The sequence below is a fragment of the Rhamphochromis sp. 'chilingali' genome, assembly GCF_963969265.1.
Source record: "Rhamphochromis sp. 'chilingali' genome assembly, chromosome: 6".
Classification (NCBI taxonomy): domain Eukaryota; kingdom Metazoa; phylum Chordata; class Actinopteri; order Cichliformes; family Cichlidae; genus Rhamphochromis; species Rhamphochromis sp. 'chilingali'.
In genome coordinates, this window is record NC_137933.1 from 1,671,016 (window position 1) to 1,697,321 (window position 26,306).

At 38.7% G+C, this 26,306-nt stretch overlaps 1 protein-coding gene and 1 long non-coding RNA gene across 7 annotated transcripts; both read right to left on the minus strand.

Annotated features, from left to right (window-relative positions):
- Positions 1-1,230: 1,230 nt before the first annotated feature.
- LOC308398238 lies at positions 1,231-5,272 on the minus strand. The gene is made up of 5 exons (XR_013971904.1): positions 4,782-5,272; positions 4,461-4,597; positions 4,149-4,371; positions 3,729-4,030; positions 1,231-3,642 (listed from the first exon to the last, which is right to left on the minus strand). It is a non-coding gene; the product is annotated as an uncharacterized lncRNA (long non-coding RNA).
- An 87-nt stretch (positions 5,273-5,359) lies between these two features.
- Positions 5,360-21,324, minus strand: LOC308398317 (uncharacterized protein). 6 transcript variants are annotated; one of them, XR_013971913.1, is made up of 7 exons: positions 21,294-21,324; positions 19,660-19,690; positions 18,675-18,706; positions 17,523-17,549; positions 13,651-14,522; positions 6,439-6,828; positions 5,360-6,346 (listed from the first exon to the last, which is right to left on the minus strand). XR_013971913.1 is itself a non-coding variant. In XM_080884888.1 (3 exons), exons 1-2 carry the CDS (start codon positions 11,062-11,064, stop codon positions 6,818-6,820), a joined length of 3,810 nt encoding a protein of 1,269 aa, XP_080741014.1. In that variant the 5' UTR covers positions 11,065-11,115; the 3' UTR covers positions 5,360-6,346; positions 6,439-6,817. The 6 variants fall into 6 exon arrangements, 3 of the variants coding, with proteins under 3 accessions (XP_080741014.1, XP_080741012.1, XP_080741013.1); XR_013971915.1 differs by lacking the exon at positions 5,360-6,346 and having other exon boundaries at positions 6,527-6,569; positions 6,730-6,828; positions 21,294-21,321; XR_013971914.1 differs by lacking the exons at positions 17,523-17,549; positions 18,675-18,706; positions 19,660-19,690; positions 21,294-21,324 and adding an exon at positions 15,292-15,364.
- Positions 21,325-26,306: the final 4,982 nt, after the last annotated feature.

A 26,306-nucleotide genomic window follows, 5' to 3' on the forward strand; every position in this document is an offset into this window, starting at 1 on the left:
AAGTTCTCCTTCTAACTGGAGAAACCCTCTTCATTGAAGAGGAGATGTGGAAGCCCTACGAGGAGGAGTTTGAGAAGCACAGGATCACTTTTACTGTAAAAATCAAAGGAAAACAAATAGTACACATAAAAAAACCAGAATAAATATATATAGATATAGATATATATAGATATATATATAGATATAGATATGTATATATATATATAGATCTATATATATAAATATAGTTCATTTGTTTTGTTTGTATTTTTTAAAATGTTCAAGTTGCTATGTTCATTCATTTAAACAATATTTAAAAGTTATAGTTTCAACTGCATTCTTATGCTAAGTGTTTTTTAATCTGATAAAATCTAATAAATAGCTGAAAATGCATAAAGCAGTCTCATGTTTATTAAATGAAACAGAAGACATGGTTTATAAAACACTCTCTAATGTACAGTTACATTGCATGCTCTGTACAGAGCTTAACAGACTTTTTAAGCACTTAAAACCTTCGATAAAGAACACTCCTGTAGGCCAACAACTGCCTATCTGTATGTTCAACATCATATAATACTGTTTTTATGTGTGTTTTTTAGAAGGCTGAAAGATTATATATGTTTTTCTTAAACAGTTTGAAAACATTAATAACAGTCAGTTTCAGTTTCCCTAAGTGTTGTGGTGTATTAGCTTCTGTGCTGGCTGAAGCCTATCAGGGCAAGTCCATTTAGCTCAGAATTCATATGATTACTACCAGTGTTTATTAGAGTAAAAGAAATAAATGTGAGAAGAACATGTGAGTAGTTTCTTTTAAAAAGCCTCATGGCAATGGGGATAAAGACCGTCCTGAACCTCTGAGTCCTGCAGTGCAGTAAGATGACCCTCTCACTGCAGTTCATCTTGTCCTGTGAGGATGCTTAGGTGGCTGTATTTATTGTTCTCCATTTTAGATTACAACTTCTTCCTCATCTGCTCTGCACGATGTCTGACTGACTCAACATCTTTGCAGACTGTCCTGCATTGTTTTGTTTTGTTTTTAGGTCTGGTGAACTCTTTACCACCTCCTTGGTGTTGGTGTTCAGGAGAAGACTGTTGTCATTGCTTCAGTCAGTTAAACAAATCTATACTAGAAAAATTTGCATTTCCTGCGAAAATGCAGTGTGCATGCTGTAAAGCTGAAGCTGTCTGCTGAAAATAGTTGAAAATAGCTGAAGAAGCTGAAGAAATCAAAGTCAGTGTTTAAAAAGTTGTTGAAATTTTAATAACTTTGCAGAACAACATCAAGTTAGCAAAAATGTAATAACTTATCAGAAATGCAATAACTTAGAAGAAACATAACAATTCAGCAGAAATGTTGTAGTTTACCAGAAGCTACAACTTAGCAGAAATGTAATAATTTAGTCAAAAATTAATAACTTGGCAGAAATATTACAACTTACCAGAACTGCTATAATTTTGCAGAAATGTAATTATTAGGAAAAAAATTTATACAGATAACAGCTGAAAACGATGAAGTAACCTCAAAGTTACTTGTTTAACTGTGAAAAATGACCAGAAACATTAGAAAAGAAAGAAAACCAATTCAATTCAATTTATATAGCGCCAAATCACAACAAAAGTCACCTTAAGGCGCTTCATAGATACAGAGAAAAACCCAACAATCATATGACCCCTATGAGCAGCACTTTGGCGACAGTGGGAAGGAAAAACTCCCTTTTAACAGGAAGAAACCTCCAGCAGAACCAGGCTCAGGGAGGGGCGGCCATCTGCTGCGACCGGTTGGGGTGAGAGAAGGAAGACAGGAATACCAGCCAGCAGATAAACTGATGTGAAACAAAACCAAGGTAAAATTGCAGAATTTACACAGTTGGTGAAATGTAAAAATGGCAACATAAAAACCCCAAACAAACAAACAAAAAAAACCCAAACAACATTTAGTTAATAAATGCACAAGATGATTCGATGATAAATATGGTACCAATCTACAAAATACTGTCGAAATGAAGTCCACATTGTGATATATTTCAGGTGTGGAGAGTCACACAGCTAAACAATCGATGTGCATATTTAAAGAATCAAATAAAGAACATTGTTGTGGAATAAATTACAGTGAATAATAATCACTGCCCTGCGTTAGAGAGTGACTTATGATGAGGTATTAATTGGCTTAACTTTACCTCTAACAGCTTTTCAGATAGTGCTGTGACCAGGGTGAAATCCATCATAAAGTAACTGTAAACAGTAGAACCATTAGCATGAATGTTATGGTTCTACCCTGATCAAAACTCAAGTCAGCTGTGTGACCTTATATAAAATGATAAAGAGGAACACATATAAATGACCTTTATGAACTTTTCAAAATGACTTTATATGTCTGACCCATTATCTATATATATTAGAGCAGATGTGGAAAACCACTGTTAGACCTACTCTATACTAACACAAACACAGTCAAAAATTCATTGCTAGTGTGACATGTGGTCCTTTTTGCCTTTGACCAATGATATGCTGGTTACTTGGACCAGTTTAGTATTTGCTGTCACAGAGGAATGTTAACCATAAATCCAAAAGACAAAACTGAAAAAATATGTTAATTGCAAACATGTTTTTGCTTAATAAAAGGATTGAAATTACATGGAAACTGTCACCTTAAAGCCTCATTGTAAATATCATCACAAACAGATGTTTTCCACACGGTTAACAAAGCTCCACCACATCCAATCACTGCATATAAATCTAAAAGAAAACAACAACAAATAAAATGTAATTAACACAAGTGAAGTCTAAGGAGCTTGGAAAGAAAAGCGTCTGGACTTCTTTGAGTTCCTTGAAGACGTTTCACCTCTCATCCGAGAAGCTTCTTCAGTTCTAAGGGTCAATGGTGAAGAGTCCCAGATTTAAACCCAGTGGGAGTTTCCCCCCAAAGAGGGACAAAGAACCCCCTGATGATCCTCTACCTAATCACATGAGCCAAGGTGTGAAAGTGGGTGTGGGTCCCAATCAGCCAGGGTTTCGGGTGAGCTCATTGTGAAACCTGGCCCCACCCTATCATGTGATTTCCCGAGGTCAGGAAATCACCCACGCCCACTCCCAGGGTGTGAGTGGACGTTACGGTGTCTGGGGAGGGAACTCAAAACTGGATTATAGATGGCAGACAGTTGGTGTCATAAACCACCGCCTCTGTTTAAAGATGGTCGCTCACAGTGGACGTAAATGGCTTCTTTCACTCCTCCATCTGTCCAAAATGTGAACATTGGCATCCTCAAAGACTGACCTTTGTCCTTTAGATGCAGATGGACTGCTGAGTCTTGTCCCGTGGAGGTGGCTCTTCTATGTTGTGCCATGTGCTTGTGAAGTGGCTGTTTGGTCTCTCCGATGTAGAAGTCTGGGCATTCCTCGCTGCACTGTACAGCATACACCACATTGTTAAGTTTGTGTTTAGGAGTTTTGTCTTTCGGGTGAACCAGTTTCTGTCTGAGTGTGTTACTGGGTCTGAAGTACACTGGGATGTCGTATTTGGAGAAAACTCTCCTGAGTTTTTCTGATACACCGGCTACATAGGGGATGACAATGTTGTTGTGTCTGTCTTTCTTATCCTCCCTCGCTGGTGTCTGATGTTCTTTTCTGTGAAGCTGGAATGCAGGCACACTGGACGAGCTTATTCTAAAAAATACAGAAAAAGGAACATTTTATTTGTGTTAAGGCCTAAAAACTACAAATAAGTTATACAATGAACAATATTGAAATACCTTATAGGTGCTGCAGGCCATATAACCAGAATCCAGAGCAATCTCACACTCACATGATGGTGAGGAAAGACATGAGCTCTGCAATGAGGTTTGAAGGCCTCAGTTGGGACACGGAAGAACTCAGAAGACAGCAATACCTGCACAGAGAGACAGAGTAGAAAAAGCATAGATTTGTAATCCATAATGTGAATTAAAACTCAAAAAGTGGTCTAACAGTGTGCACATCTGATCGGGTGTGAAGTTGGTCCTGTCTTCCAAGGAGCTGTCTTCTTGCAGTCGTTTTCTGACAGTCTCCACTGCCTCTGTAGTGGGTATGCAAGTGAAGAGAGAGACTACATCAAAGGACATCATGAGAACCTTCACAGACATGACACAAGGGAAGACTTTTGATTTAATAACTAAGCTTAAAACAAGTGTTACCTTTGAATATTTGTGGGAAAAATCTGATGCTACCCGAAGAATACAAAGCCACACTGGAAATGATGACAGGCTTGCAGCCCTCTGTCTTCCTGGAGTGAGGTGCCCGATCAGTAGAAGTGAATTGACAGAAGTCAGTGTCTGTAAGAGTGGTCAAACACTGATACTCTGTCCACTTGCGTAGAGTCTAAGAAGCTGGAATGCAGGCACACTGGACGAGCTTGTTCTAAAAAATACAGAAAAAGGAACATTTCTTTTGTCTGTAGAAACCCTAAAAACTACAAATAAGTTATACAATGAACAATGTTGAAATACCTTATAGGTGCTGCGGGCCACATAACCAGAATCCAGAGCAATCTCACACTCACATGATGGTGAGGAAAGACATGAGCTCTGCAATGAGGTTTGAAGGCCTCAGTTGGGACACGGAAGAACTCAGAAGACAGCAATACCTGCACAGAGAGACAGAGTAGAAAAAGCATAGATTTGTAATCCATAATGTGAATTAAAACTCAAAAAGTGTCAACAAGTATAATCATTTGAGTGTGGAATTATTTATGCAATAAACAGGATTTTAATTAATTAATTGAATTAAAAACACTGACATTTTTTTTTATCAAAGATAAAGAATCATACCTCTCTCTGCTCTGAGGATCACTGAGCATCTCTGACAGGAAATACAGTTTCCTCAGTATGAGTCATCATTGATGGTCTCAGAGGTGTGTAGTGTGGTAGCATGATGATGGTCTCCAGATCAGGCAGGAGGTCAGGTGATGGGTGTGTCATCTTCTCCATTGAAGACACACTGGTATGGCAATTCATAACACAGCAGTCTCCTTGTGGCATGTAGTTATCTGTGCAATCCAGCACTGATGGATCAGGTTTGGCTCAGCAGTTCATGAAGATGGTGTCTGAAAAAATATATCTAACAAAACACGTGCTTATAACACCACCCACCCAGCTCAGCCCCCAAGTGTCTATGTAATGCTGGTATGGGGTGTCGGTTACTAAGTCTAATTAGTGCATCAGAAAGCGGGGGCTACACCTAAAGCCCACACTTTTTGATGTCTTTGTTTATTAGCAGCTTTTTCCAGCTGCTCAGAGAATTCTGACTTGGCCTTTATCCACCCAAACCCAAACCCACCCGGATAAAGGCCAAGTCAAACTCACACACCATACCAGCATTACATAGACACTTGGGGGGTGATCTGGGTGGGTGGTGTTAAACTGTAGTCGGGAACTTTCAGAAAACTATCCATTTACTTCTAAATCAGTTTTTATACATATTCTGTAAGCTGTACTAATGTTTTTCTCTACATAATGTATCATTATAGACATCTCTGGTAGCCTAAAGATAGTTTATAACTTTTGACATTTTTTACCTGTAAAACATGATAAGCAAAAACTCATTCATCACAAAAACTTTTGATTCTACAAAAGCTACTATAATCAAGAAAATATAATTGTCTGTATTTATTCATGTGACCCATAATAAATACCTGCATTTATGTGGGATTTATTTATTTACTATTTCATATTTTCAAGCCCTTGGAGGGGAAGATCTCGTTTGTTGAGCTACATACGTCACAGTAAAAAGATTTAGTCATTTAAAACATGAGAATAAAAGAAATGATGTTGGTTTAATAAATGTTGCAGCACATTTCAGATCAGAGGTGCATGATAGCAGATGTTCTCTGCTCTGCATGAAGTTCAGCAATGATTTGGTGAAATGATTAATAACATTGCAATAAGAAAGGGTCTTCTTACAGACAGAGTAGGGAAGACAATTTTTTCAATGAAAAATTTTTTTCATGCTCTACAATCAGTAAACTCTGTAACAAACATGATCTGTAATTGTTTCAAAACTCACCAGACGACTTCATGATTGGCTCGAGGACAGGACACAAAACACAGGGTTGTGGTAACTGTAATATGATCTCAGAACACCTGAATATAGACATTTCTGTGGCTGAGAAATAAAAATGAGGTCAAGCAGGGTGTTCTTGTCTGTAGTGCCAGAAGTGATCAGCTGTGAATACCCTCTCGACTGAAACTGCTCCAGAATCTGTTTTCTTCCACTCTGCAACTGGTTCTCATTAAAATCTCCACACACAATTATTGGGTGACAGTCCATTATTTCAAGTGAATCTAAAAGACTTACCAGGTTTTGCATGAATGGTGTCAAACTGTAGTCAGGGGGTCTGTACACAACAGCAATGAGTGCAGGGAATGGAGCCTGAACCTTCAACACTAAAAACTCAAGATCAGTGACATTATGTAGATACTGTTTTACCTGAACCTGAAAATGATTCCTCAAATACACAACAACTCCACCACCACTTCTGCTGGCCATGTGAGGAAAGTTTGTGTAGGACACATGTCTGTTGCGTTTGAACATGGTGTAGCCATCCAAATGAAGACTGTCTGCAACAAAGGAGCCTTGAAGGTGAGACTCAGTGAGACACAAAACATCTGCTAAACACATTTCATGATGACTCTTGATGTCACTGATGTGAGATGGCAAACCCTCTGTATTGTGATGGATCAGTGTAAGAGTGTCAAGTCTGCTGGCTGTTTCTCTGACCTGAAGAAGAGGCATCATTTCCTCAACACTGGCTTGTCTCATGGTTTGGAGCGCTGCAGTTACCTCGGGATTGGCGTAAATCTTTTTCTCATCCAAGTCCTGCAAATAGAGTCCACTGAGAGACGTCACCCTGCTGAGAGCAACGTAAGCCATACCTGGTTCAAAAATGTTCTTCATTGAAACTACAGCTGTCTGTGTTGTAAGACCCTGAGTTTTGTGAATTGTGCAAGCGAATGCTAGCTTTACAGGAAACTGTCTGCGTACTGCTCCTTTAAACTTCAGACTCTCCTCTGCTCTCTCAATGTAAACCAGATCATCAGAAGCTGCATTAGCACTGCGGTTGTGTCTCATAGGCTGCCGGTTGTCCATCCTGAGCCCCAGTTTAATTATGTGTCCATCATTTTCAGATCTCACCACCTTTACCAGTATACCAAAAGCACCGTTGACTAAACCGTTTAGTGTGTCCAAGTTTCTGGTCAGCATGACTCAAGCTCCTTCAGCAACATTCAGAGTGTCAGGTAAATCATTTCTCCCACCTGTAAATGGTTTGTCTCTTCGTTCCATTCTGCCTGTACATTTATCCTTCTGGAAATCGTCTGCATTGATGATTATGATGTTTGAATGAAGCTTCTTCAGGGTATCTGTGTTGTGGGATTCCACATTCTTGTTGGTGGCATAAATGTGTAAGACCTCAGTTGGACATTCTTCTGGTGCAGTCACAGCCTGTGACAACAAATCTCTGTCGCACTGAGAAAGCTCATCTGTCTTTTCTTTGACTCTAATCCTGTTCAGCATCTCTGCAAAGGCCACATCATCTTTCTGACGCATGATCTCGGTTAGAGTGATCATCTGAAAATGTTCCTGCCATAGGTCAATCTGTTCTGGATCGTAAACACAGAGAGGTTTAGACTGTCGCACTGGTGGCAGCTGGTAAAAATCTCCAACAGCTAAAACTGACATTCCACCAAAAGGTCTCTGAGTGCCTTTGATTTGTTTCAGTCTTGCATCCACATAAGCAAAAAGGGGTTTTGAAACCATTGAAATCTCATCAATAACAATAATTTCAGCATTCATCAGCTCAGATCTGACTTCATCCAGTTGGTTACCAAGTCCTTGAATGGGTGGTTTCAGACTCCTGGGTAGTTTCAGTAGAGAATGTAATGTAGAGCCATTGATAGAAAAAGCTGCTGTACCGGTAAATGAAGTCAGTAAAACAGTTGGATTTGATATGTCAGCTTCTTCTGCATTAGCAGGCAGTCTGCTCAGGATCTTTGATGCTTCAGAATGAATACACTTAATCAGATGTGACTTTCCAGTTCCTGCACCACCATTGATATAGAAGAAAAATGGATCTGGGTTCAAACCACAAACTCGCTGAATACACCAGTCTCTTATGGCATAGAACACGCAGGCCTGCTTCTGGTTCAGATTCTGATACATTACACGTACCACGGCTGGATCTACTGCAGGTTGTTCTCTGATGGCTCTGATCTCTGTTACAGCATCAGACTGACGACTGTAGTCGGGGACATTCTCCTGTTCGTTCTCATCATCAGAATGTCTCTCAGGAAGATTCTCATCACATTGCAGCCTCACAACTTCAGATTCAGGAGCAAGATTACACCATTCATCGATCACAACATCCCTATTTTGTTCAAACTCTTCCAGTGCACTCTCAATATCCTCAGAGTTCTTCTCATACTTGTCTTTATTTCTTTTCACAACCCTTTTTACAGACTCACTGTGGTCTGAACATGGAAGTCGTACAAAACCTGAGTTGTAGAAGGACTGATAGGTTTGGAACCCTTGTGGTTTCAGTTCCTGCTCTGATCTGTGTGGAAGGTAAAGTCTCAACAGTCGACCATAATATTGCTCAGGATCTTTTTCCTGTGAACAGTGGTAATATCTGATTATAGCTGGTTTATCATTCTTTCGCCTTTGTACAAATCCAAGCTGGTTTAGAAGAGGAAGCACATCTTTTCCTTCATTTGGACCACTCACCAACCTGCACAAGGCAGCAAAATCAGCCAGTGACATTTCCTCATATTCTGGGGTCTCAGGTCTGCATTTGTATTTATCACTCAAACTTGTCATCCAAATATTACAACTGTCGTGTGTTGTGCTTTCCAGGAAGCTCATGGGCCGACTCATTTTTACTGGGTTATCATCTGTTGGTACAAATACAACACTGCGGGAACATTTTTTCATTTTTAGGCCACAGACTCGAGTCACACACTCCTGTGCGCTGATTTCTCTCTTTTTTGAGTAAGCCTGCATCACAGCTCTCATTTCATCACACTCATTGACGGTGTTCTTATCAGAGTTGTCAATAACTGTCTTCAGGTATTCAGAGAGGCCAGATTCTTTCTTTGTTATATATTTACAGAGGTATTCTATACATGAATAGGCATTCAAAATGAATGAGACATCTAAATTAGAGTTCCAGGCTTCAAGCAGGTCTGGGTTGTAATTGTTGATCCAACACTCATTTGGGTCACGTTTCAGAATCAGAGCTGTTTTCTTGTTTATGTCTTGGAGGCATTGTTCATACTCATTCATTGTTAAGTTGCATCGTGACAGAATCTGCTCTATGGTGAGGGAAGCAGCTTCAGGTTCCTTCAGCAGGTTCAACAAAGGTCTGAGTTTGGCTTTTGCAGCTTCAGTGTCTGAATCCTCATCCTGTCTCACAATCATTGTTCTTGTGGCTGGTGGTTTGGGAAACCCAAATCTACAACCAGAGTTCACACTCTTAAAGCATGTCTTTGTGTGGTTTTTGCTGTGCTTTTGTAGCTCAGTGACTTTTTTGTGCAGTTCAGGTTGTTTTTCTGGATCAGGGAGTTGAGCTGAGATGTATCTGTCAACAAAGTCACAGACAGTTTGGTCGTCATCCACATCTGCTTCTACCTTTTCTCGAATCCACAGCAACATGTGTATATGCGGACTACCTCTGTGCTGGAACTCAACTCTGTAAAAGTAATCAATGATCTCACCAAGGGGCTGTGCAGGAGAAAAAAGCAAATCTCTGAACAAAGCCTCAACACGTTTATCAAACATTCGCATGGTGGTTACTGGATTTGATCTTAGAATTTCACACTTTTCTGACCAGTCCAGGGCTTCAAAATCAACCTCTTCACCTTGCTGTCTCTTTATTGCTTGAATCACTTCAGGCCATCTCATCTCAGCAGCAGAGAAAGTGACAAAGAACTGAGGTGTTCCTATTTGGCGAACCATGCTGAATAGATCTCTGGTAGTTTTCTGCCAGTAAGCTGGAGTTCCTCTGAGTGGCTGCATAAATCTGATTGCATCTTTATTTCTTACCAGCTTCTCTACTTCTGTCTTACTTTGTAACATTCCTGATGTGATTTTGCGTCCATCTTTGGTCATAGTTTTACCTTTCCTTAGCTGTATCGTCATACTGGAATTAGCCAAGTGTATTTCAGTGACAAACTGTGAGAAAAACAGGTAATTTGTGTCTTTAGCAAATCTTGCATCAATGTTGAAAAGCCTTGATTTGAAGTAAGCACTTGGTGTGAGTTTAAGAAGTCTCTTTTCATCCAGTGTATTCTGACCAGTAGGAAACTGCACAGGAAATGCCATGGCTTCCAAATGAGGAGTTCTGAAGAAGCTAACAGGATTGTTTCTTTCTGCAGGAGCCACACAATATGTGTTATCAGTGAAACAGAGAATCTCTTCTGAAATGTCTACAGGCTGCAGACAACTTTCTAGAGCAAAACCTCCATTGTTCAAATCACTTTCTGGTTCATCTGGATTTTGTTCCTCTGGTTGTTCATCACAGGATTGCATATTAATATCTTGGTCACTTTGAGACTCACTTTCACACAAAAGGGCATCTTTTTCATAGTTGTCAATTTCCATTAAATCTGCTTCATTATAATCATCACTTGCCATGCTGGCTTCATCACTGCTGTCATCATCAGGTAACGTTGGATCACAAAGCAATGCATCATCTCTGATAATAATATCTGTGTACTGTGGATGAATTTGTTTCAGTTTACGCAGAGCTTGAATGAGTTTAGACCAGGTGACAGTCTGGAACAGCTGATGGCCTTTGTAGCACAGTCGTCTTTTCAGCTTTATCCTCATGATCTGTGATTGGCTTCTGATCCTCGGTAAACTGTCAACTGTTTGTTGGACCTCAGATGGTACACACACCACATTACCACGTATGAGTCTCTGTCTCCCCTTTGGAAGAGGAATAATCTTAGCAAATGGTATGCATTTGGCAATCAGATGTCTCTCCAGAATGTTGAGATCACAAAGTTCAGCTGGAATATCCTGCAGTTCTAAACCATTAACAGCAGCAAGCCTGGGCATGCATCCACTTTTGAGGGAACTGTGACATGTGTGACAGATATACTCTTTTTTTCTCTCAACAGGAAAGCTGCAGTGATCATTACATGCTTCATCACACACATGAACAAATTTACCAGTTAGGCACTGATGAGCTACAGTCTGGTGTTTTGAGTAATTTTCTCTTTTGCAGATTTTCACCTGATTAGGAAAAGAAGCTTTTAGACAAACAGTACAAACATAAGATGGTGCTGACTTAATGTTTGATCTGAAACGAGATATGGCCTCATTCATTAAAGTGTTCTCTGGATGACACTGTAAACTCTCAGCTGGTCGATGCATCTGGCGATATTTCCGTTTTATATTCATTGCACATCTGATATTATGCATCTGTCTGAAAGAAAAACCGTTCCAATATTTTACTCTCATTCGTTCTCTCATATTGTCCTTGTGTTGTTGCTGAAATTGTTTTTCTTCTCCATACCGCTTTGTCATATAAGATCGTTTTTTCTGTTTAAAATCTTCGCTTTTTTTATATAGGTTATATACATATGACCTCATGTAAGCTTTATGTTTCTCTCTGAATCCAGCACAAGTTCTGTATATTCTTCTTATACGCTCTTTCTGCTTTTCTCTGAATATGGGAGACTCTCTATATGTTCTTGTTACACGTTCCTTCTGCTTTTCTCTGAATATGGGAGACTCTCTATATGTTCTTGTTACACGTTCCTTCTGCTTTTCTCTGAATAGGGGATTGTCTTTATATGTCCTTATGACACATTCTCTTTTTCTCTCTCTAATTTTAGCACTTTCCCTATACATCTTTCTTAAATGTTCTCTCTGTTTCTCCTTATAGGTAGCATTTAATTTATACAATTCATTTTTGTACATGCTCTTTTTCTGTCTGTGATCAGGATCATTACACTTCTTAGTTGAGTTTTTTTTCTTTGTCTTGAAGCTTTCATCAAACCTGTACATCTGCCTTTCTTTCTTCTTCTGATTTTCCTTTCTCTGTGGTACTTTTTCTTGGGCTAATAATCTTCTCCTTATTTTTCTCCTTTGCTGTTTATTATATTTCAGCAGTTTATCTGAGAGTTCCTCTGTTATATTAGTTAAACAGTAGGCAGTGTTTGAATCATTCTGAGGAACAGAATCTGATGTTACCTGCGTTTCTCTCACAGAGGATGCAGATGTTTCTTTTTCTAAATACTCAGAAGGAAGATGGTTGTTTTCAGTAGCAGCTGTCTCATTTGAATAATCCACTCTGGATGATGTCACTTCAGTCGTTAAAGTGTCTCTCACAGTCTTCTGTGTCTGGTCAGTAGATCTTTGGGAGTTTATTTCATGAACGGCTTCATTTAAAGCTGGTGCTGTAACAGTTGTAGCTGTTTGTCTGTATTCGGTGGTTTGATTAGCATCTCTTTGGTCAGCAGCGTTTTCACTGTGAAACTCGATGGGCTGTAGCTCATAAGTGCAGCTTGGTGCGATGCTGAACATTCTGTACAGACGTTTGATCCTGTCAATCATGTCATTAAGACGTGTGAATTTCAACATAACTGCAGTTCCACCACTTACACTTAGCGACAATGGCATACCAGTAGACTTACGTGGGTGAGGATCAAAATATGCATATTCACCTGAAGTCAGCCTGCTAACAGCGATGACTGTTCCTCCCATGACTAGCAAAGCATAGCGAACGTCTGAAGCCAAACACTGTAATCCCTGTTCAAGGCTCGGAAAGTGATCTGTACCATCAAATGTGCCGTAATGAGCAAACTGAGACATGTCGACTTGATACTCGTGTGTGCGGCTGGTAACAACTGAGGGAAGTTCATCGCAGGCTAGAAACACACTGTTCACAAACCTCAGTCTGGCATCTGAATAGACGGCATGGCCTTTGTCCAACACACGGTTTAGATCTGCTCTGGTAATAAATTCATCCTCGTGTAAGAATGACAGGAAAACCAAACTGTTAGCCATGCATTGCTGATTCCGGTACTTTCCATACCTAGGAGCGGCCTGGCTTCGGGAAGCACAGACGCTACTCACTCGTGGACTTTCACTGTTTGTAACCTGTACATGACTGTCCTGGAGCTTGTCCATCATGCTGTGTTTGTACAGTTAGCTGGGGTTTAGTCTGGATTACCTGCATAACTCCAGGCTCTGGGACAGACACTGAGGGAACACTTCTCTTTACCACATCTGCATAAGACACTGTGGCTGTCTGAACACTGCTCTGCACTTCTGTGCTGGGAAAAGCTGAAACACACACCTTTACCTGCTCACTGCTCTGAGAAACATTCACCTGTTCTTTCTGCTTTTGCCATCTAAGCTTCTGGGACTGCGACCTTTGACTTTTTCTTGGCATTTTGCTGAAGTACAATCTGGAGCTTATATGTGGTTATACACAAATATAAACAAAACTGAACCTTGAAACACAGAAAAACTTATAACTCCTTAAGTTACTGTTAAATCTGAGAAATGTACTATTATACTATAAAATGTTTTTATGAATATATGAATAGATGTTAAAAAGCTGATTTGTACTCCAAACTCAAAATAAAGGAAATTCAAAGTTCTCTGGAAACAATTTGGTGCGTTTTATTGTACCTCTTTTAGAAACGGGGTTTCTTCAGCTGGATGTTCTGCAGCAGTCAGGAAACAGGAAGTCTGGGTCCTCAGGCACTTCTCGATGACAATACTGACTGAATACTTACACTGAGTGACAAAATGGGTTTGTCCTTAAATAATAATACTATAAACTTGCAGTCAAATGTTATAGCCAATGAAACAGACTAACAGACTGGATCTGATTTATTATTTATCTGAATGTATGTATTACAAAATAACCAGATTATCTTATTACAAATAAACTTATAAAAAGGTGATATTTTATACAATTGATCAAAGTAAGCCAAACTAGCAGTCCAAACTAAAGTCTAATGCAAAATTAAAATGACAAATGTAGGGCTGTGTAAGTAGTTTCTACTATAAGTTCTACTGTACTGTAATTCTACTACTGTATATTCAACTTGTAATTTAAAGCAAAATGACTGAATGTGAGAGAGCTTAATGACAGGAAAGAAAGAGCAGTGAGAGCAGAGATCTCTCAGAATTCTGTAACAGATAGATCAAGTTCTGGTAACTTGGATTTCTGAAAATTGGATTCTGAAAGGATTCTCAAAACTTGGATTCTCAAATTAGATAGAGCAGTAGAGATAGAGGGATACAAGATAGAATGGCTTTCAAATTAGATAGAGCAGTAGGGATAGAGGGATACAAGATAGAATGGCTTTCAAATTAGATAGAGCAGTAGGGATAGAGGGATACAAGATAGAATGGCTTTCAAATTAGATAGAGCAGTAGGGATAGAGGGATACAAGATAGAATGGCTTTCAAATTAGATAGAGTTGGGAGAGTGATAGGATAGACAGAATTGCTTATAATGATAGAGAGAGAGAGGATCTTCTGCAGCAGGTCACCTGTAAGACACAAAAGGCATGGAATTAGTCATATTTCCAACATGCTTGGATTTACCATATTCTTCAGACTATATGGCACACCTAAAATCCTGTCATTATCTCAAAAACATACAATGTGCCTAGCGTATCGATTCTGGTTATGCTTACTGACCTCAAACGGGATTTCTGTGGTACACAGCGCTCAAAATTCTGTCAAATATTTTAGTAAGACTTCATAAGCTACAAAGCTGCGCTGCTTGATGTATTGTCAGAGCATTATGGCTACCATAGTCAGGACCCTCGCAGAGTAATTCGTACGGTGCTTCAACATAACATTATGGTGTGTGTACAAGGACCTGGCACGTGCTAAGAGACATGCTTAAGAAGCAGATTTCAAACTGATCAACCCATGAAGAGTTTGATGGATTTGTGGATGAGGAATGAACTGAAAAAGTGAGTGTATTGTTCTGTATTTTATGTGTTACAACTGAACAGTGTTGAGAATTGTTTGTGAATGACTTGAATAAAGTTTGACTTATCTGACTGTTTGTTTGGCTTAATCTGCCTTAAAAACAGGCTTGTTTATTGACATTATGCCTTATAATCTCAAAAATACAATACATGTAGGGCTTTAAATACTAAAGACTTCTACAGTAAATTATTGGACTGAACAGAATGACAATGTTTAACAAATGATGGTGGAACTGTTATAAGGACATTTTTACGTTCTATTAAAACAATAAACTAAGTCTATAAACTCAAACTAAGACGTGCTGCTACAGTAACTTACTGTAAATATTAAATGGTCCAACAAAACCAACACACTGAGGTTACAGCAGACAGTTTCAGGTCACTCTGTATGAATTTTGGCAAAATGAGAAATTTGGAGACAGCTAGTTTCTACACAGCAGTTTCTACATATTTCAGTCACATTTGGGGCATGTTTGATGCACAGCAATAAGCACTACACTAAATCTATAATAAACTTATCATAGCTGATATAAAGGCCTAATTAGCAAAATTTAGTATGATGATCATTTCTTTGTAGATCATTTCATGATAAAAAGAACAGAAGTGAGTGCTGTATCTGAGCTGTTGCATGTAAGATCTTTGCTGGAGATTCCCACATTTCTTAAACAAACAAACAAACAAACAAACAAACATGACTTTCAGACACAGTTCATCTTTTGTAAATTAGGCCAGGATTATTTTCAAAAAACAGCCTTGATAAAAATATCAGGCCACTATAAAATGTCTTATGTTTATGTTTTCATCCCACCTATATTTTGCAAGTCATTATGACAAATAACAAAAAGCAGTTTTTAGGCAGTGATTTAAGGGAAGAAGCTTTTGAAATCCACAATGCCCTACCACCAGTGGTCTCAAACTCTGGTCCTTAAGGCCTGGTGTCCAGAAACTTTTCTATGTGTCCCTGTTGCAACACACCTGAATAACATTAGTAGGTCATTAGCAAAACTCTACAGAACGTGACTGCATGCTGAGGTGGTAATTCAGCCATTTGATTCATGTTATAGCAGCTCATGAGTGAATGAACATGATGCAATGAAAGTACTTTTAGAAGTACATTTTTCCAAACACTTAAATTACTTAAATTTGAACAGTCTTCGGGGATGCCACTTCAACACAGTCAAATTCTATACTCTCACTAATGACCTACAAATGTTATTCAGGTGTTTTGTAACAGGGACACGTGGAAAAGCTTCAGGACACCGGCCCTTGAAGAGTGGAGTTTGAGACCCCTGCCCTATGTGAATATTTAATTGTCCCTAAACTGCTAGTCGTGAGCTGCTCTAATGTGAAACAAACACATATAGTTCTGTAAAGGTTTACAAAGAGATTTCTAAGGATCTGGAGACCCCATAAAACAAAAACGCTCCCAGATATTGTAGCTGAACAGGCAAAAACAAGTTGCCTAATAATATCTCGATGATAACCAAGAGCTGTGCTGACTAACTGCACTAAACTGAATCATCTATAGTGAGAGAAAAACACCAGCATTAAAGTCAAACATGGTGCTGTTACTGTGATGTCCCAGAGTTCCTTTACTACTTCAGGACCTACATCAACTCATCAGGTCCTGGGCTTAAGTTTAATCACACTTAGGATCTGAAGCACACAAGCAAGTCCAATTGAATGAATGAAACAAAACACTTGGTGTAAACGAATCAGTCTGGACTTTAATGAAATTAAGATACTTGGTATGACTTGAAAACCCTATCCATCCATCCATCCATCCATTCGCTTCCGCTTATCCTTTTCAGGGGGCACTGGAGCCTATCCCACCTGTCATAGGGCGAGAGGCAGGGTACACCCTGGACAGGTCGCCAGTCTGTCGCAGGGCCAACACACAGGGACAGACAACCATTCGCACTCACATTCATTCGCAGATACACACCTAGTGACAATTTGGATTATTCAATTAACCTATCCCCACAAGCTGCATGTCTTTGGACGGTGGGAGGAAGCAGGAGTACCCGGAGGGAACCCACGCAAACACCGGGAGAACATGCAAACTCCACACAGAAAGACCCCGGCCTGATGTTGGAATTAAACTCAGGACCTTCTTGCTGTGCAGCAACAGTGCTAACCACCGTGGTACTTGGTATGACTTGAAAACCCTATATTGGGCCTTAATTAAGACTTTTTTCTTTTCTTTTTTTGCCTGTCCTGTTTGGATCTAATTAAGACAATTCTGAAATTATAGTGGACCAAAATCAACCAGTGATGTAAACCAGTCATTACCAGTTACTGTAAATGCTTGATGGTAATTGTTGCTATCAGGGCATCCACAGCTGGGTATTAGAGACCAACATGTTTTTACATTAGACCAGGTTGTTCTGGTTCAAAAATGAAATCATCACTTTAAAACTGCTTTTTGTATTTATCCAGGTCATCCTTGTTAGATGATTTGAAACATGTGAAAAAAAGCATAAACAAAATAAATCTGCAAGGAAGAAAGACCTTTCTCAGCACTGTACCGCAGACAAAACCTATACTTACCAGACTTGCGACGATCAGATCAGTATCCTAGAGAAAGGAAACAACACATCAGATCACTGTTTAATGACTTACACTGTTGAACCTCTTCACACACAATCCAATTTACTGTGACATGAAATAACTAGTAAGATCCTCAATTTCTTCAAGCCTTTATGAACTCACTGTAGTCTAAAGAGGACAAACTTTAGTTACAGAGTCTCACGTGACGATAACATGTGTAATAAAGGCATGCATACTACAGAAGTGCAAAGAAGAGGCACCAATATTTGTTGGTACAGATTATGGCTTTTTAGCTCCATCATTTTCTATCACAAGTCAGTGCTTAATAAAGTGTGGAAAAACCACAACTGTTAGAATCAACGGAAAACCTCATTAGGTTTTAGTTCTGATCTGAATATGTAAATCCTAAAATACATGTAAATTCTGACATGTTATAGTAACAACAGTGGCACGCCATTTTTGCAATTAATTTCTTAAAAATTATAATAAAAAGTCCTTCCATTGTACCTGTTGGCAGGAATCTTTTTGTATTTTGCAATATTTCCCTTTTATATATAATTTTCAAACACATTGTATCAAGCAACTTATTAAGAAACTGATTTAAACTTAGTGTACATAAATTACACACAGGCTTTAACATACACAACATTGCCTACTCACAACTCTGGTTCTCTTAGTCTTTTATTATTGCTTAAATGTTTAACGTACCACTTCTGTTCACTCAGGCAAAAATACTTCTATAGTGGTCTGACTTTAATGTAATACATAAGCAGAATATGAGTGAAGATATAAATCAACAACTGAGGTGCTCTTAAGTGTTTAAGCTACCACTTACACTAACTCACCTAAAATGCGTTCATAGTTATGTCTGCTAGGTAAATCCATAAACAAACGGAGAACATGAACAACTGTATAAAAACAGTTGTTTGTGTTCAAACATAAAAATCAGACACAAATGGCCTGTTAAACTTCAGGGACAGTCAGAGGTCATGTGTGGGGCCTTTGCTGCTACAAGGTATAAATTCTGACCATTTGTTTTTGCGCATCAGTAAATGGTAATGTCACAAAAACCAAACTACGTTAGGTAAGTTGCTAAACATGTTACACAGTGACAATGTCATATTACTGCAGTTACAATTGCTGCTTACTTACCAGCAAAGGCAAAACCAAAGTTCTGTTTCACTCTGTAACAAAAGAACAAAAATACAGAATCAGACAACTGAAATCAGCATCAGAGTCAATACTGCATCACAATCTGTAGTGGGAAAAAAAATCTGTTAAATTCTTTGTTTACAACAGCTTTACTATAAACACCCCATCTTCTCTTTCTGCACCTTATTAAAGATTTCTGTCTTTATTAAGGTGATGTGTCGTTTTATCCATCTGCAATTCCACAGAAATTCCTCATGAACGTAAAGTTCTAATACTTTGGTGCTATTACATAACACAGCAGATACCACAAGCAATGATTTGCTCGCACTGCACACTTGATCAAATGATAACATCACAGTTTCAAAGCGTGCAACAATCACAAATAATACTTGATACTATAAATGCTTGATGGTAGTTCTTCGTATCAGGGCTTCCACAGCTGGGTATTAGAGACCAGCATGTTCTCACTTTAGAACAGATAGCTCTGGTTTGGGTTTCTCTGCTTCATACGTGAAATCATCACTTTAAAATGCTTTTTTGTATTTATTCATATCATCCCTGTTAGATGATTTGAAACATGTGACAAAAAAGCATGAACAAAATAAATCTGCAAGGAAGAAAGACTTTTCCCAGCACTGTACCTCAGACAAAATGAACTCACTTTAGTCTAAAGAGGGCAAAATTTAATTGCAGAGTCTCAAATGGCCTTAACATGTGTAATAAAAACAATAATTACTACAGAAATGCTTTGATAAGCCTTTAAAATTAGACATAAATGGCCTATTAAACTTCAGGGACATTTTTAGGGACACTCAGAGATCTAGTGGGGGGGGGGGGGCTTTACTGCTTATAAATCCTAAATGTGTTTTTGCCCATGAGCAAATGGCAAGATATCACAAAAAGCCAAACTATTGTATGTAAATTGCTAAAAATGTTACACAATCCCAATTTCATATTGCTTCAGTTACAATCACTGTTTACTTACCAGCAAAGGCAAAACCAAGCTTTATTTCACTCTGTGTAACAAAAGACAAAGAACAAAAATACAGGATCAGAAAACTCAAATTAGCATCAATACTGCATCACTCTCTGTTGTCAAAAAGATTCACTAAACTTCTTTGTTTACTACAGCTGGAATACAAACAACAACTCTCCTCTGTTTTCTTTGGTCTACATCTCATTTAAGATTGCAAAACACTCATACATGAAAAACTGCACGACATATTTTTAAGGCTTTAATATTTGAGGTGGTCTGCATTCAAATTCTACTTCCTAAAATATTACCAACTGCACATAGTATCATAGTAAATATGCTGTAGTTTTAAAATAAATATCTATGTACCATACTAATAATAATATACTGCCATATTTTATTTATGTGAAGGTGGGCTGTTGTTTATTTCATTAATTTCCCACAAAGTGAGAATTTAAACTGTGCTGCAGATTTAGGTTGGCACAAACAAGCCTTTGTTAAACAGTTCTTAAAAATTAAAGTCTACATATTAGGAGTTCTTATTATTCTTGGGCTATGTCCACACGTACACAGGTACTTTTGAAAATGGACATTTTTCTATGCGTTTGCACCTTTCGTCCACACTTAAACGGCGTTTTCGGTCACTGAAAAACTAAAAACGCTTGCCAGAATATTTTCGAAAACTCCGTTTTTGCATTTATGTGTGGACAGGGAAACGGAGAAAACGCAGCGCCTTTTTTGACGTCACACTGTGCGCCACGTTATTGTTTCGGTGAAATGCATTTCTACAATACGGTTACTGTTAATTGTTCTCTCTGCAGTGTTTAAATGCTTACATATGCGCACACAGTTACTGTCCCCCCACAGATATGACTCGGTTCTGCTTCTATGCCCCATCTTTGTTTACCATTTCCCACCGAGGCTTCTAGACTTCTGATTGGCCAACATTTCTACACGGTTAGGAATATAGCGCCACCTGCTGCTTTGGCATGTTCATAGCAGCGTTCTCCTTCATTTCTGCATTTATGTGTGGACGGGATTGTTTTTTAAAACAGAAACGGAAAATCTCCGTTTTCAAAAATACCCGTGTATGTGGGGACATAGCCTATGTTTAATCCTCAGTTTCTCCCCCCCTCCTTTGTCTTAATTAACCCACAAGACCTGCACACACGTGACTCTTTTTCTCCCGTGTTCGGTCAGAGGCGGTAAAATGGCTGCTTTGATCTTGCCGACAGCTGACACTGAATCTAAGATGGCGGTTCGTTAAAAACTTTACAGCATAAAGAATGAGGCTGTTTTAACCAACTGATTTGTGAAGAGAACTAACTGCACCTTATGTAACAGACTGACAAACACACCAAATGTAATTAATAAAACAACACAATAACCGTGGTTCACAGTCAAATTTTCATTTCACACTGGGCTCAAAGGAGCGCTAGGCATTAGCATCGGGTTGTTAGCTCATCAAACACTCCTTTTACATACAAAAATGACAAAGTTTCACTAAGAAAAAGCAACCACCGTGTTACTCTAATATGAGTTATACCTCGGTTGGCTTTATAAATCACTAAAAGAACTCGTTAAATCGCACAAACAGACTATAAACATTTAGGAGAGAAGAGGAGAAGCAGAGGCGCAGCACTCACCCAGAGCGGACTCAGCGAAGTGTGCGGAAAGGCGGATGTCCGGCAGTCAGGTAAAAGATGAGGCGTTCATGGGTAATAGGAAATTCCAGTATTACACACAATGGGCATTGTAAACATCAAAAATGTAGGTGATTTTAAATATTCTATACAATATTTATTTGCTACAGAAAAAACTCGCAGAACTTTAAATCTATAACTTGAATAAATATTATTAGAAGGCTCTACTCCTGAACACCAACACCAAAGAGCTGAGTTCACCAGACCTGAAAAAAAAAACAACAACAACCAGTCCAGGACAGTCAGTCTGCAAAGATGTTTTAAAGACAAATATATATATATAAACATTATTAACCGTAAGGGCTAGAACGGTCACTGCACCGTCTCTCTCTCTCTCTCTCTCTCTCTCTCTCTCTCACACACACACACACACACACACACACACACAGGGAGAGAGAAGTAAGTTTCTAGGTCAGCCTGGGAGCTGCTGAATTTGAATCCACCAATCAGAGAGCCTGTGCACTTTTTCCCTCCAAAACAGGTGCATCTATTTACACACAGCACAGCACAGAGAGGCACAGGATTATTGCAGTCTATTTCTCATAGTGAGGACTCCCCTCAAACAAATGACCATAATTTCCTAACTGTAGGGGCTAGAACAGTCATTCTTACACCGTTTTGATCAGAAGAGATGGGGGAATCTTCAAGTGTTGACAATTTATCATGAAAATGTGAATTTTTAGAGATATATGACATGGATGACTTATTGACTTAGAAGCCACGAATTCCCCAATATGCAAATTTGAATGCCTGAGGCCACATATATGATTGGCTGCCTGGGAAGCCGTGCAGGCCCTGATTTGTGAATTTGAATTCCTCAGCCCTGATATGATTGGCTGGCTTAGAAGCCATGAAGGCCCCAATATGCAAATTTGAATGCCTCAGGACACATATATGATTGGCTGGGAAACCGTGCAGGCCCTGATTTGAAAATTTGAATTTCTCAGTCCTCACAGAGGATTGGCTGCCTGGGGACCTGGCAGAAATATATAGAAATACTATGATTAAGCATAAATACTACATTTAGTAGAAATACTATGTTTTAGCACAAAAACTATAAAAAGCAGAAATACTATAATTTAGCAGAAATACTATATTAAGCACAAATCCTATAAAAAGCAGAAATACTATATTAGGCACAAATCCTATAAAAAGCAGAAATACTATATTAGGCACAAATAGTATAAAAAGCAGAAATACTATAATTTAGCAGAAATACTATGTTAGGCACAAATCCAATAAAAAGAACAAATACTATAATTTAGCAGAAATACTATATTAGGCACAAATCTTATGAAAAGCAGAAATAGTATGATTTAGCCGAATAGTAATAACTTACAAAATTACAAATATGGAGGCATATTGAAACACAAATGCACAGAAGGACACACAAACACAGGCTCTAATCCAGTCAACCAGTCTAACTATATTGAATTTAAATCCTACAATGACATGCTGCCAAATAAGGGCAGGGTCCTCTCTCTCCCACTAAACACACACACACACACACACACACACACACACACACACACACACACACACACACACACACACACACACACACACACACACACACACACACACACAGGGAGAGAGAAGCAAGTTTCATGCTCAGTCAAGCAGCCTGGGAGCTGTTCAATTTGAATCCACCAATCAGAGAGCCTGTGCACTTTTTCCCGCCAAAACAGGTGCACGCAGCACAAAGAGACACAGGATTTTTGCAGTCTATTTCTCGTAATGACGACTCCCCTCAAACAAATGACCATAATTTCCTAACCGTAGGGGCTAGAACGGTCATTCTTACACCGTTTTGTTCAGAAGAGATGGGGGAATCTTAAAGTGTTGACAATTTATCATTAAAATATGAATTATTAAAGATATTTGACTTCTAATGCACCATAACTGAGTAGAGCAAAGCAAAAACTGCCTTGACTTGCCCTCAAACAACGCTTTCTAACTCTAAATCTATTTGGAGTATCGATATCATTCTTTCACCGTAAGAGACAGCAGGCTTTGGTGAACAATCATGGAAATTTTCAGGTCTCTGTGGAAATCCATTAAAAAGATATGACGAGAGAAAAAAGTGGTTCATTTCCAGAGTTTGAAATCTGAAGAAATCTGAGCGAAGGACAAATTTCCTACTCTCAAACAAGTCTAACTCATTTCAGAACGGCAATAGGTGAGAAAAAAATTCTTGAATTGTGAGCGTCAGGAGTGTCTGAAGATATACTGGGACAAGCCTTATGTCTTAACTTTGCTTCATTAAGGAGATATGACGATTGGAATATGCCTCTCATTACAGAAATCAAGCGGTGATTTTGAACAAGCTCTCCATTGACTTTCTATGGAGAGTTTTGCGACTTTGTGTTGGTCTGAGGAGATTTGCCAAAATTCTATAAATCCCACAACAATGATAGTGACATTTTCGGAAAGCCAGCAAAAATACCTACGTTTTGATGTATAATTTGTGGAAGTTGAGTGAAAATTGAGCAAGTAGCAAGAAGTTGTTTGGACATGAAGAGAAGACTGCAAAACCTTCAGTGGCACACTGGAAGCCAAGTGCATAGCAACCATAACAACGCATGTATTTTGTGAAAAATCACAATTTTGCAACTGAAAACTTTAAGAGGCATAAAAGTAAAACGGTAAAAGATTTGAAAAAGCTGATTTATACCTGAATAGCCCAATAATTTGAGAACATTTTAAAGTTTGAATGCTTGTTCTACGTGAAAATATGAGGAAGTAGTTAAGTTTCGAAAACAAGCAAATTTTAGCAGAATTGCAGAAGTTTCCCATTCATTTCAATGGGACAAATTAAGCTTAATATTTTAAAAAGTATAATAGTGAAAAATACCAAAAGACATAGCACACATTAGCAGAAATAGCAGAATAGTTTAAAATTTGAACGGTGAAAATCGGCTGAAAATTGCGGAAGTAGTTAAGTGCCAAAAAGCGTACGGAAGTCCCAAGAGGAACTCAATAGTGTGGATGCTTAAAGCATCCACACAATAATAAAGAATAAAGAGAAACAGGAACTCAATAGTGTGGATGCTTAAAGCATCCACACAATAATAATAAAGAATAAAGAGAAACAGGAACTCAATAGTGTGGATGCTTAAAGCATCCACACAACAAAGAGAAACAGGAACTCAATAGTGTGGATGCTTAAAGCATCCACACAATAATGCAATTTCTCAAATGGAAACCAATGTTTAATAGTTCAACTGCAAACAACAACTAAAAACTAACCCTTTCAGTGTATTTACATGGCATATCAAATGTGCAGTAATGTCAAATAAAATAAGGTATACTTGTGTCTCCTGTGTGTCCATGTGTGTATTTTTGTGCATGTGTTTCTGCCTGTGTAAGTGTTAGTGAATGAGTGAGTCTTTGTCTGTATTGCTTGTATGTGGTTGCTGCAGTAAAGAAAAGTTTGCCCTGTGCGCTGATGCAACATGTTATACTGCTGAAAATGACTCATTGTGATGGTGTAGATGTTAATAATTAATGTTAATATTAATTCGCTGTCCAACCCAACAGCCCCTCAGCTCAGAGTTTTATTGGCCCATGTACATTTTTATTGATCTGTGAAAAAATCTTTCATTTGTACATTTTTACTAATACTATTACAGTTGGATGCTGGTCTGCTGCTGTTGTTTGAATCTCCCTGCCTGCATGTCTCAAGCTGTGCTGGGATTCTCCTTCCCTTCATGGTGGAGCTTCCTGGTTTCTGGCACTTCAGCTGCGACACATGTTGTCCATCTGGCTGATCTTCTCCAGTCTCCATCAGATCATTTTCCTCCTTCATGTGTTTCTCTATTGGCTGAAGTCTTGAAGTCTTTATACATTTTGTCGTCAACAAAATGTCATTTTGGTCAACTTTTGGATAACAGCTTCTCACCCTTGAAAAATACAGTTTTATTGCTATAATACTTTTTATTTTATTTTATTTTATTTTATTTCACTTTAAATCACGTCACTCACTGCTCTGGTTCTTGTATAACATTTTTCTGCTCTTTGTGAACACTCCAAGTTTTGACTCCAGCTCACAGATAAAAAGTAAGAAAAAAAATTTGCAGAAAGTCTTAAGATACTATACAAACAAGTTTGTATAGCTTGTAAATGAAAAACTGTGTAGTTCATTGTGCATATGGGTATACAACCTGAATGATATAGCAGTGCGTTATTTCACGGTGTCCTTCCGAGTGACAGCCTGAGGGAAGAAACTGTCTCTGTGGTTTTTGTAAACAACACCTGCCTGAAAGCAGCAGTTGGAATAGTTTTTCCGGGGTGTGAGGGGTCTGCAGAGATGTTTTCTGCCTGTTTCCAAACACTGGACCTGTACAGGTCTTGGATGGAGGGAAGATCAGTACCGATAATCCTCTCTGCAGACCTGATTCTCCATTGCAGTCTGGTCCTGTCCTGCTTCGTAGCTGAGCCCAATTAGACAGTGATTAGTGGGCACAGGATAGACTGGATGATGGCAGCGTAGAAGATCACTAGCAGCTCCTGTTGTAGGTTGAACTTGAAGTCCGATAACACACACCAAGTAGTTAAACTGCAGGAATGTCTTAAAGACTCAAAGACCTGGATTATCTCTAATTTTATGCTTCTAAATTTAGTTAAAACTGTGGTTATTGTGCTCGGCCATAAAAACCTTAGAAATATGGTGTCTAACCAGACTCTTACTCTGGATGGCATTACCTCAGCCTCCAGTAACGCTGTGAGGAACCTTGGAGTCATTTTTGACCAGGACATGTCCTTCAACGCACATATTAAGCCTTCAGTTTTCAGGCCTCTCTTCTTCTGGAACCAGCTGATAGTTTGGAATCGGGAGACAGACGCTCTTTGTAAGATTAGGCTTAAAACTTTCCTTTTTGATAAAGCATTTAGTTTTGTTTGGATCAGGTGACCCTGAATCCTCCCTTAGTTATGCTGCAATAGATGTAAGCTGCT